Source organism: Condylura cristata, unplaced genomic scaffold (assembly GCF_000260355.1).
Source record: "Condylura cristata isolate star-nosed mole 26May11 unplaced genomic scaffold, ConCri1.0 scaffold00033, whole genome shotgun sequence".
Lineage (NCBI taxonomy): Eukaryota > Metazoa > Chordata > Mammalia > Eulipotyphla > Talpidae > Condylura > Condylura cristata.
Genome location: NW_004567134.1, coordinates 9,935,754 through 9,948,948, shown reverse-complemented (window position 1 = coordinate 9,948,948; position 13,195 = coordinate 9,935,754). Strand labels below are relative to the sequence as shown.

Here is a 13,195-nt window from a genome sequence, read left to right as displayed (position 1 = left end):
CAGAGAAGTTGCTTTGGAAACACCCAAGGCCAGAGTAGCGCAAATTCTAGGCTCTGTGTTTTAAGCAAACATGTTCATGATAGAAACAGGGAGAAGGAATGAGGGATTTCCAGCCTGAAGACTTGAAGACTTCAGTTAGCAATTGCTGGTTCTTAGTGATGGAATGTGATTGCTTACGCAAAGAGCAGGAAGAACTAATGGGTAGATAAGTGAACAAATTTGTGTTTGAGTTTTCCCTGCTTCTGAAAATAGAATGTTCCTCTTTGGTATAATCTGGTAGATTGTTTTTGGGGTCTGGGAATGCTAAAAAAAAAAAGTCATATAAATGAATAACAATAGCATCCTCAGATCCCCAAATAACATGCCAGATAGAAATTTTCTACCTTCAGATAGTGGGGAAATGTGTAAACAAAGCCTCCTCCAAATGGTCAACTCCATTTTGAGGTTTATGTAGCAGTAAGAACGGAGAAGGGATTCATCTTTGGGGAGGAGGCTGGGGGAAATGCTCTTGAGGTATTTCACAATAGGGGCAGAGCCGGGAAACAATGACTGCGCCCTCTCTTCTCTCCTCACCCCTGAGGGTGATGGTTTCGGTGTCTCCCTTTTTGGACTTCTGCTAATATGTGAGAACAACTGCATTGACCAGCCTTACCTACTTTTGAAGAGTTACACACACTGGCTGAGACATCCGAAAATATCCCCTTTAGGCCTCCAAACGTTTCCACAAAGAAGTATCTGTCTCGTGACCCTGCCATGGCCAGCAGCTCCTTGGGATTGGCACCGGCGATCCCCACAGCCAGGACAAGAATGCCTTTGTCCCGCAGGGCCTTGGCTGTGGCGTTGAGGGCATCCGCGTCATGGGACTCCCCATCAGTGATGACAATGAGGACCTGGGGGACCCCCTGGTGTAGGCGGCTGCCCTGGGCTTCCGTGAACATGTGGTCTGACAAATTCAATGCCTTGGCGGTGTAAGTGTTGCCTCCCTTGGAGTCGTCTTTCTGGAGCACCGAGATGACCTCCGACTTTGTGTTATAGGTGTCCAGATAAAAGAGCACCTCTGGCTCATCAGAGTATTTCAGCGCCCCAAACCGGACTCGACTCTTGCCAACATCTGCTTTTTTCACCAAGTCAATCATAAAGTCCTTCATGATATTGTATTCATTGCGGTCAATGCTGCCAGAGCTGTCAATTACAAATACAACATCTAGAACTTCAATCCGCTTGCATTCTAAAAGAGGAGGAGAAAGGAAAACCACATCATGGTTAGCTCTGGCCAACATGGCAGGCTTGAGCCCCCGCCCACCATCTGTTTTCTAAGTGTGGGGGTCTCCTCTCTGCGGGGTCTGTTCCAGTGGTCAGTCCCTGACCAATGGCCAGTTCCAATGGTCAGTCCCTGGAGGGCAGACACAGCACTTTTATGTTGCCAGTGGACGGTGATAGCCAACCAGGTGAGACTTTAGGACAGTGCAGATGGGATGCGAAAACTACCGTGGGAGCCCCGAGGGGGTGGGCTGCCGTCACAGAAGCATTAGGAATAAACATTTTGAATGCTTTGGACTGACGATAAAACCCCCACAATTCTTGGAAATTATCTTGTAGAAATGGTTCTCCCAACATGTGTTTTCATTTATACTATTATTTTTTTTTTTTTTTTTGGTTTGTTTTAGTCACAGGGATCATGAGATTTTAATCTTTAGATAAACCTTGGGGAAATGACAAAATGAGAATGAATTTGGCAACACTGTATTTTTTTTATAGCTCTATGATCACTGACTTTTCAAGGTTACATTTTCTCCCTTAAAATGTATCTATTGTCATTCTTGGTCCTCATTGTAGAAATATGCTCATTTCACACTTGGCCAAACCAAAGTTGTCCTGGCATGATGCTCCTATTACTTCTGAAGTCTTGGGCCAGTGCCATGGGAAAGCAAAGAAGGAAAACCCTGTGAACCCCTAACCCACGTGTGAGTAACTCTGTTCACAGAGACAGAGCTCTAGACCCCGACTCCCTCCTCTTGCGGAAGTGACACTGGGAGCAGGTGAATCATTGAGTCCTTATGGAAAACAGGCTCTCTGCAGCCCCTGCAAAGATATGTTCCAAACGCGAGATCATCTACCCGAACTGCAGCTGCGCCTGCAGCCTCTGGGAAGAGGCTCCCCACGTTTCCATCTCCTGCTGCCACCTGCCTCAACGTGGGAGGGATGCTGGCACCCAGAGCCATGACTGGAGGCCTGGTGCACAGGGCCACAAACCACGCTCTCTGGAAGGCTGGTCCCACAAAAGGAAGATCACACCTCGCTGTCCTCTAGCTGCCCTGGGAGCCTCCTGGATTCATCAGGAGCCTGAGGAAAGATGGGGCGGTGCTAGAAAAGCTTTCCAAGAGTTCAGCTTTGTTCTGGGTGGGATCCCGAGGAAATGCAATCCAGGTGCAATCCTCTTCCCACAGCACAGAGACCAGCAACCCAGAACGCTTAGGGACGGTGACCAGCACTTTTATGTGAGCAATAGAACAATGTTCCTCTCGTCCCTCAAAACTCGGTTATGATTTATCTCCTTTGTAGGGACTGTACAGAAGGCCTCTGTCGTCAGGCCGTGTGGGTCAGTTTAAAGCAGCCCCTTCTATTTGCTGAATGTTCTATCACATCCACCCTTCTATCGCTTCATGGCATAGGGGCTGGACTTACTTTCTCTGAAGCATCCATTGTTCAAGTCCCAGTATTATATTCCTCTTTGTCTTAGGGTTTAGTAAATTTCAACATATTTTTAAATCAATAGTTACTTGTATCATGTAAGTATTATCTTTAAAACATTGTAAAAAATAAACCAACATACATATAGTCAATGTTGGGCAAAGGAGCACCTGCCCTCCACCACCTCCCTCAGCAACCCACTGTGGTCCACGAACATGGCCGGACCAGGCCTGGCCCATACTCAAGGTGGAGCCCACTCTGCCATGTCCTGTCTGACTTTTCTTAACCCTTCTGAAACGCCGCATGATACATCGCTTCCACAAAAGCCCCAGTTCAGCTTCTGCTTTCTAGGGAAGCTGACTGAAGACCCCATGCGACCTCAACTTCCACGAAGACTCCATCACCTTCCTCCTCCTTGTCTACAAATGGCAAAGAATCTAGGTGGCCCCCAAATTGTTCCTTACTATCCCATTCAACGTGCTCTTAAATTTCATGTACCAGTCAAATACGAGGATGAACATTTCCATTGCAAAAAGGTTTACAATGTTCAAACTGGAATCTACTGATTTCAAGAAATAATGGTTGACATGGACACACAGTGATGGGATCCCCCCACCAGTGACCCGCCTAGGCCTACCTTCGAGGGGGCTGCAGATTCCAAAAACCAGGTCATCCTCAATGTGCTGCAGGATGTCAAAATTCTCAACATAAAAAACCATCTCCTGCCTCCCGCTGATCTCCTGGAGCTGTGTGAAGTTGGAGCCAAACACCCCCACTGAGTAGATAATTATGCCTTCTTGCCGAAGTGCTTCGGCTGGGTCCTTGACTATGTCATGAGCTTCACCGTCCGTGATGAGGATGAGAAATTTCTTGACATTGGGTCGGGCCCCCTTGGCAGGGCTGAAGTACTGGGACACGAAGGTCAGGGCACTACCAGTCATGGTGGTTTGGCCGATGAGTTCCATGGCCTCTATAGCATCTGAAATTGTGCTCTGGCTCACGAATCTGTTGAGCTGGAATTCCTCCTTGTTGATGTCACTGAACTGGACGACACCAATTTGCACCCGATTTGCCCCAATCTGAGATTTGCTCACCAGGTTTTTCATAAATGTCTTCATTTTTCTGAAGTTTTCAGTTCCTATGCTGCCAGAACTGTCCACCAGGAACATGATGTCAGCTTTCATCTCTTTGCAGGCTACACGGGAGGAAGGGAGGGATTGACTCAAAGTTGGCTTCATGTAAAAACATTAAGACTGAACAGGAAGGCTCAACCCATAAGACTCCATAGTGAAGGTGTGTATGTGTTTGGTAAGGATTTTTAGAGGGCAAATAAAGCATCAAAGACAAATAAAGACTATTCCATTTGATTTAGTGATTTGCTTTAACAGTTAAGTCAAGGTTAACCTCAGCACTACTGACATTTGGGGTAACTGTAATCGTGGAGAGCAAACCATGTCCTGTAGGCCACTGTAGAATGTTTACCATTATCCCTGACCTTCACTCACTAGCTCCCCGGTTACGACCACCACCACCATCTCTAGATCATCACCAAATGACCCTGAGGGGTCAAATTCATCCTCATGTCGCGCTAAAATTTCATAAGTTTTATTAAAATGACATTTTAGACAAACTGGAAGTACTTCTTAAGTCTGAACTTGTTTGATTAAATTACACATGCAGTGTCTCATCAATTGCTGTCCTAGCTGAAATGTGTGGAAGGAAGCAGAATAATACTTATTAGGGCATGTGCCTGCAAAGCCCGTTCTTATGCTTCAGCATGAAGCAGAGCAACACTTTCGTGGGCTTCATTTGGTTCTGGACAACAGAAAGCTGCACAGGGAGACCAGTTTCAACTTGGAAATAGACATGTTTCTCTACAACAGCAGAGTCAACTACTACAAGAAGGCAATTTGTGAGCTGTCAAAAGGTCTAAAGCCAGCCCTCCCTGGTGGTGCAGTGGGTTAGGGCACAGCACTGCAAGCGAGCCGTAGCTGCTTTAGTGCGAGTTCAATCCCTGGCCCGGGAGCTGACCCACATGGTGCTGCAGACCTCTCCTGACCCGCCCGCTGCTCCCCTCAGCTGTGTACTTCATTATTCTGCCTGTTCTGCTCCCCACTCTGTCTCTGGTGAACCCTCTCACCATCCCTGCACCTCTGGCCTGCACCCCAGTTCTATATATATGTGTATATATATAAGTACATCTTAAAAAAAAAAAGTAAAGCACCATTTTTCCTACCTTCTTCAGCACAGATTTCTTGAACCATTTGGTTTCTTATGTCTTTCAAGGCGTCAAAGTCATGCACATAGTAAACCCTCTTGTCCTCGCCTGCAATTTCTCGTAGCTGTGTCTGGTTGGCCTCCTTGACCCCGATGGCATAAACTCGGATGAGCTCTTTTCTCAGTCTCTCTGCAGGCTCCAGCACAGAGTCCTGGGACACGCCCTTCGTCAGGACCACGAGATGGCTTGGCACTTTGTTCCCTCGCTGCTGCTTTGCTTTCTGCAGCAGGCCCAGCGTGAAGTTCAGGGCCGCGCCTGTGTTTGTGTGCCCACCCATCTGCCTGATGTTCTCGATGGCCTTTCCCAGGTCGTGTTTATTCGAGTACTTGTCGATGGCAAATTCCAAGTCCCAGTGGTCAGCGTACTGGACAGCCCCCACCCGCACCTTGTGGGGAGCGATGTTGAACATCCTGACCACCTCTGACAGGAAGGCCTTCATTTCCTGGAAGTCTGTGTCCTGGGTGTCCCCAGAGCCATCAATGAGCAGGTAGATGTCTGCTTCCTCAGTGTCCACACAACCTAAGAGGGAACAAGATGTTAGGGTGGTGTTTGGGGCAAGTGTGAAAGAGATGGGAGCATCTGGGAGACTGCAGGCATCTCTGCAGACAGAAATGTGAGACTACACTCAAAAGATGCTTTTAAGGAACAAGTTAAACAATACACACACATACATATACATGTATACACACATGTATACATATACATGTACACACATGTGTGTGTACATATACGTGTATATATATATATGTGTGTATATACACATATATATAGTAACTGTAATAAAGTAAAAACAAACAACTATTAAACAGACGTTCTATGAGGGAAGAGAGGGGAACAGGATCAAAACTGGGGTGGGAAGAACACAAGGGACTATGGTGATGGCACATGGGTGAAGGGGTGGTGGGACGTCCACGGGATTACAAATGAAGATGAAAAAATGTACCAAAAAAATGTAGTGGTGGTGCCGTGGGTTAGGACACAGCACTGCAAGCTGGCCACAGCTGCCTCAGTGTGAGTTCGATCCCTGGCCCCAGGGGTGATCCATGTGGTGCCGCAGACCTCTGACCAACCTGCTGTTCCCCTCAGCAGTGTACTTCATCAGTCAGCCTGTTCTGCTCCCCACTCTGTCTCTGGCTTGTACTCCAGTTCTGTATGCATAAATAAATCTTTTTTTTAAACATTTATTTATGCATACAGAACTGGGGTACAAGTCAGAAATGCAGAGGGTGAGAGGATTCACCAGAGACAGAGTGGGGAGCAGAATAGGCAGGTCAACGAAGTACACTGCTGAGGGGAGCAGTGGGCGGGTCAGGAGAGGTCTGCCGCACCATGTGGCAAACATCCTAAAAATTCTCACCATAAGAAAAACCAGATAACTAGATGCAGTGATGGATGTTAGCTAGGCTCATTGTGGTCATTTCCCAATATATATAAATCCTATGTTGTATGCCTGAAACTAATATACTGTCAATTATATAGCAATACAAAAGAGAGAACGGTTTGTCAGCTTCAAATGGGGTATTTTAGCCATCAGTTGGATTCAAGGAATTGTTCCTGACAGTTTAAGACTCTGGGTAATTCTCTATCATGAATCAGGGAAAATCTGAATATGGTAAAAGATTAGAAAACTTGAAGATGCTTTGCACATCAGTCTCTCACCAGTGAGTAACTGCTTAGCCAAAAGCCAAGATGTCTGGGAAATGGAGAAAGTAGTTAACTAGACACTGTACATATTATCACCCTCTCTCCAAACTTTGAATAAATTATTCTTTCTCCACTCCTGGTCTCCTGGCAAATCTAAGGCTACTTGGCAATGACCTTACTGTGTGTAAGTCAAGGTCACCTCCATAGTAAACATGCTGTCAGTTGCTGAAGAATGCATACACAGGTACACATGCATGCTTTTTGCAGCTTGTAAATACATATTTAGTTACATATATAAATTTAAAGCATTGTATGTGTACATATGTGTATACGACATATAACATGCACATATACCACACACATCTATGCACACACATATACACATACATGTACACACACGTGTATGTATATGTGTATAATATATATTATATATCACACAATATATATTATGTATTAGTATATATTATACACACACACATATATATGGTGCAGAAAATACAGTCCTCTTTGTCAACTCTCAGATAAGCAGAATAGTATTCCTTACCAAATTAACCATTCTGTCCTCAGTCCAAATCATGCTTTCTGTGTATTCATTATTTGGGGTGCCAGCAGAAAAGTCCGAAAAGAGAAAAGAGCAGGGGAGCGTGAGAAACAAAGGACAGCAAGGAAACAGGGGAGGGGAAAAGGATGTAAGCTGGCGATGGTTAAGTAACAAGAATCCAGTTCAAGGAAGGAGAAGAGTGAGGGGATCTCTTCTCTGCCTTGCGATACTGCAAAGCCTACATCTGCCCCCCAGCCGTATTTCCCGGTCTCAAGATCAAGTAAAAACGGAGGACCTGTCCTTTGCGCCGCCTCCCACTGGCCCCCACCCCTTCTGGGTCTGTCATTCCTGAGAGGAGGGTGACAGGCGCTATCCCAGCAGCAGCTTTACCGGATTTGAGCGCCTCAGTCCGCTCTGAAAAGACCGACACCATGTGCGTGATTTGGTTCCGCAGCTTCTTCACAAACGTCTGGTTGTGGGCCGCCAGGTCGGAGAAGGTCTCCAGCAGGGAGACGTACTGCTCGGCAGGGTGGGAGGCGATCCTCTCCAGCTCGGCGGCACTGGCGCCCTCCACGCCCACGGTGAACACGGACACGCCCTGGCGCCGGAGAACCAGCGCGGCCTCCGTCACGTTGTCCTCGGAGGGCCTGTGGGTCACCAGCACTGCGATCTGCGGCACCCCCTGGTTCTTCCGGCTGCCGTTCTGAGCACTGAAGGCGCCCTCCCTGATCTGTGCGAAGGCGGCACCCATGTAGGCAGGCCCCGCCTGGGGCGAGAGGCCCTGTATGTACCGCAGCACCTGCGACTTATTCACACCCTGGTTCAGGGAACTTATTGTGGTGGTCTCGTTGCTGTAGGCCACGAGGCCAATCCTCATGCAGTTCTCTTTTATGTCAAGGGCAGACACACTTGCTTCCAGGAACCCTTTGAGAGAGTCGAAGTTCTCCTGGCTGCCGTTGGCAGACACATCCAGCAGGAACACCAGGTCGGCCACAGAGGGGCCCTGGCACCCTGTGTGAACAAGCACAAGAGGGCATTAGCAGGGGTGCTCTTGTCTCTGCCGGGCAGACAAGGTCGAGGATGCTAGCAAAGCTGGGGGACGCACTTCAGAGGGGAGCCCTACAACCTGATTCTGAAGCTGAGACCAGGGGGTCCTGGGTTCAAATCCCAGGGCTCAGCTAAACTCCTGGCTTCAACGACCTCATCTGTGAAATGGAGTCAACAATAACGTTTATTCTCATGCAACCGTTCTGAAGGTGACAAGGTGCTTAGCATGTCATGTGACAAGGTGACAAGGTGCTTAGCATGGGGCCTCATGTTCATGTGACAAGGTGCTTAGCATGGGGCCTCGTACCCAAGTCACCCAGTGAGCAATGGCTACCGCTGTCACTTCCAATCATTCATGTAAATCAAGCTGTTCAAATCAGTAGCGAAGGCTCCATGTGCTTCTAAGAGGTGGTGGCGGAGTAGCGTTTGCACTTTCAGTTATTTTATTTGGGAAAGATGCTAGGATTTATCTTTTCATGGATCACCACCAGAAGAGCATTCTCTATTGCCTGGTAATTGTGAACATCTCTTCATTCAAAAAGACTGAACCAGAAATAATGTGAGCTTCCTAAGCTATTTACAGGGACTTGACTCTTGGAGCAAGTGGTTTTTCCCTGGTTCTCTCCTGCCTCTCATTTGAATGATTTTCATACATTCTTGGTAGTTCTTGTAATTGAACAGTCTGTAGAGGACAGACCAGGGCAGCGGGTTGGAGGGGAATGGAGCACTGAGGAGCAAATTCACAACACAACAGGAGGCAGCATGGGCTGGCCCACATGGCCTGGGAGAAACATGGCCTTCTTCCCTCTGGCTTCACCTTGCAGCCCCTCAGGCTGCACCACCTCCAAGCGTTCCTGAAGAACAGGGGGTTGGTCCAGAAGCTGTTTCTTTCAAAATCTTTTTCTCATCCTAACATGTGCCCCTAAGCCCGAGCCTACCTTCTACAGGAGCATCATCGGCCACAACCTCCCTGTACTGAGCCGCATCGCTGATGATCTGCGTCATGTTCTGGGAGAAGGTGCCGAGGTCTCTGACTGTCCGAAGACTGAAGTGGAACCCAGGCGTGGCCATGGCCCTCAGGCTGTCCTCAGACGCCCTCTGCAATCCCACAGAGACGATCCTCACTCCGTCCTCCCGCAGGGCCCTGGCAGCCTCGTCCACGTCATCCTCAGACTCAGCCGAAGCCAGGACCACCAGGATGGGGGGAAACTGCTTCTTGTCTCTGCCGTTTGTGGGTCTGGAGAAATAGGTCCTGTGCGCCTCCCGGAGAGCGTTCCCGATGCGCAGGGAGCCCCCCAGGAAATTGAAGTTCTTCTTGAGGTGGTTGAGCATGGGGTTCCTGCTCTTGAAGGTGCTCAGCTGGAACTCGCTGTGGAGCGAGTCGCTGTACTGGGCCAGCGCCACGCGGTGCTTGCTGGGCTCAATGGGGAGGCTGTTGATCACTTTGCTGATGAAGGCTTTGATGTGAGAGGAAAACTTAGCTCCCAGGTGGTCAGAGCTGTCCACCAGAAACACGACGTCTGCATACTCAGGGCCTGAAAACCCACAAACAACCCACAAACAAACATAAACAAATCTAACACTTAAAAATTAACTACCATGTTTAATGGCAACCACATGGGAAAAACCTATTTTCCTTTTACATCTATATTTTGAATACCTTCCAATGAACTGAAAGTAACTTGAAGTTACACTTTCTCTCAAGAAATACTTGTTGATTGAGCTGATTTTTAAATATACCTTCTCATTAGAATGGAGCACAGAATTACTTGTTTATAAGAAATCAAAGAGACATAGATAAATGTAGGAAAGTAAAAATAAACTATGGGTTCTTATACCTCTAGTGGAGAATTTCTCCCCTTTTCCCTCAGAATTTGGCCTCAACTTATAAAAATTTTTCAAGGTTTATTTATTTATGCATACAAGAACTGGGGTACAGGCCACAGGTGAGGGGAGTGAGAGGATTCTCCAGAGACAGAGAGAGCAGAACAGGTGGGCTGACTGAAATACAATGCTGAGGGGAGCAGTGGAGACAGGAGAGGTCTCCTCCACCATGCGGGTCACCTCCCTGGCCGGGGATTGGAGAATGTGTGCTGCAGTGACTGCAGAGAGCTTCACAGTGCTGCACTTTAACCCCTGCACCACCAGCGAGGCCCCCTCAAGTTACACAGATTTTAACTGAGAATTAAACTGCTTGAAATGTGCTTGAATGGAAAAATCTAAAGATAGTATTTCATTGTTGAGTCTCATTTAGACAATGCAGTAAGTGGTCTGATTAACTGTAAACACACAGTAGTAGTCTTATAACTCCAAAGTGTCAAACTGATGAAGTTCAAAAACTACATTAAAATCCTAAAAGCCTGGGTGTGTCTTAATTTATTCTAAAGTTATTTATAATCTTTTTGATGAATGGTATGAGTAAGGCCTATAATTTGTAAATTTATTCTTTCATATGTGAAGTGTTATGGAAACTAGTATCATAAGCTTAGGAAAGGGAGAAAAAGAACCCTCATACTCTGGTGGGAGTGTAGATTGGTCCAGCCCTTCTCAAAGGCCAGATGGCGGTTTCTCAAATATTAATAATGGGTCTATTGCTTGATACAGCAATTCCATTCCTAGGTATCTACCCTAAGAATGCAGACACTCTATTCCAAACAAATCCCTGTAATCCTTTTGCTCACTGTAGCGCTATCCCCAACAGCCAAGCTATGGAAACAACCTCAATGACCGTGATGGGGGAGGGGATGAAGAGATGTGGTACACACACTCAAGAATACAACGCAGCTATAAAAATGTAAGCTGAATCTTGTCATTTGAAACACTGTGAGTGGGACTAGAGGAGCTGATGCTACGTGAAGTGTGCCAGAAGGAGAAAGACAAGCACTCGATGTCACTCGTAGCTGGAATATAGAGAAAAAAGACACAATGTATAACTAAAACAAACCTTAAAAATCTGACAAAAGGATTGGGCAGGGATGGATGTGTTGGATGGGGAGGGGTTCAGTGAATTTTGCTGGGGGATTGTTGGTAACAAGTCTGAAGAGGTGTGAATAGACCCCCAGATCATATAGTGTGTTGTGAACCAACTTAACCTCAATTGAAAACAAACAAAGAAAAGTGAGTGAATCACTATTTTCCTCTGAAAGAAGCTGAAACATCAGGTGAGGCCTGCCAGGATGGCAGGAAGCCATGGCCATAAGTGACCTTTCCATTCATGAATAAATCCCCACATTTGCTGTGGGGGAAGGAAGATTCAGGACTGATAAGGCTCATCATTGCATCTGCACCATGGAACACAGGGAAGAGAGCATAGCCTCTCCTTAAACTCAACAGCAGGCACAGTGAGAGATGATCAAAGACACTGGTGACAGAGTTGAGTTTCTGTTTTTAAACGACATACTTCCAAGGTCAGAGTCCTTGAGGTAGTTGTAAGAAGCCAATCTAAGTGGTCCTAGATTCAAGAATTAAGTTGTGACAGGCAGAGAAGGGAAGGCAAGTATTTTGATTTTTAGGCCATTGGACATAGACTGGTAACAGACAGAAGATAACTATGGAGGAAATTTCTCTTCAAGGCAGAAACACTTTCTTTACAATAAACAGAGTTTAAACTAGAGGAGCATCTGCTTAACCATGACACATATTAGCACCAGCAAATTAAGATATTTCAAAATTTCCAGGCCTGAACCTATTATTGAGAGACAGAATTCTCATGTAACCTCCCAGAAGACCTCAAAGGGGTTGAAAATGAGGTCAGAAGAACAGTTCTCATTACCAAGGAATAATGTACAGAAACAAATGAACTTCAAAGGCAGATTAGGCAACATTATAAAGAAATTGAGTTATCACCCCCACCTTATCAAAAGCAAAATTCTAATGTGTAACTAGGTCAAACTCATTACCTATTTTTCATATGAAAATTAAAGAACTTCCTTTTTTTTCTTTTTCTTTTTTGCTTACCGGAATCTTGGTTTGCAGAAACTTGGGAGCAAATTGTTATGAGGAACAAAATCAGCAGCATTTTCATATTATGATCTGAAAAACATCCAAGTGGAAACCTGAAAAGGCAAAATTATAAACATCTAAAACTGTTGTGGTGATTATTTGGTTGGAATCAGGACAGAAGCATAAGCACGCAAAAATTATGTAAGTGGGTACAATAGAGGACAAGGGATTCTGAGGTTCCCTCTCCTTGTAGAATTACAGAAGCTTCTATGGTCCCCAGGCCCTGTAGAAACATGACGTTTTGGATCATTAGTAGTAGACACATATATTCAAGCCCAATAATATCATGTGTTCCGAATAATCATTATTCCTGTACCCTAGTGTGACTCCTTGTCCACCCTTTGCCAAGACAACTCTGAGTATCTGGTTGACACAGTCTGTAATTTCTCCAAGAACAAGTAGATGTGTTTCATATTTGGGTAGTATTTCTAGATATGGAAAACAGTTTTTTTTTCCTTTTCCTGCATGATTAGAAAGATAATCAATTATCTTCACCCTTAATTTTAAGACAAGATGCAAAAAAAAAAATAAGCAGTGAACTTCTATTGTTCATTGATGCCTTAACACTATTTTGCTTCCAACCAAGCAGAACTTCAAATAGGGGTTTTCCAGTCTAGTGTGATCTGAAGCATTTCCCACCACCTCACACGATTCTCTTCCGTGAATGAAAGAGGATGTTAGAGATACTGAAAATTAGTATTTTAACTAGGTGGGCTGGAGTCAGTCCTCTGTGGAATAAAAAAATGAATCGATCCATATTAATAAGTAAGGACGTGTTCGCTTCTCACCCAAACATGCGTCTGCGGTGTTATATGGCCATCTCATTCTTGGCAGGCCGGCCCCTACTACTCAAAGTTCTACCCCTTTAGGAAAGGGAACTTGGCCATCAGTGATTCCAGCCCACTTCCCTCACTTATTCCATCACTCCTCTGACATTTTGGAATTGGGGTCTCGATTCATTTCCTTCAGAAGAAGTCCAAATGATACAGTTT

General features: G+C 45.9%; 1 protein-coding gene across 1 annotated transcript in view; it reads right to left on the bottom strand.

Annotated features, from left to right (window-relative positions):
• The window catches only part of COL6A6 (collagen, type VI, alpha 6), a 79,915-nt gene extending 67,696 nt beyond the window's left edge, over window positions 1-12,219 (bottom strand). The window contains exons 1-6 of the mRNA XM_004692190.2: window positions 12,159-12,219; window positions 9,140-9,736; window positions 7,545-8,165; window positions 4,928-5,488; window positions 3,329-3,886; window positions 653-1,228 (exon numbers count right to left, since the gene is read on the bottom strand). Of these exons, the coding sequence (XP_004692247.2) occupies window positions 653-1,228; window positions 3,329-3,886; window positions 4,928-5,488; window positions 7,545-8,165; window positions 9,140-9,736; window positions 12,159-12,219 (2,974 nt within the window). The remainder of the gene's footprint in view (window positions 1-652; window positions 1,229-3,328; window positions 3,887-4,927; window positions 5,489-7,544; window positions 8,166-9,139; window positions 9,737-12,158) is intronic.
• Between the last annotated feature and the right edge of the window lie 976 nt (window positions 12,220-13,195).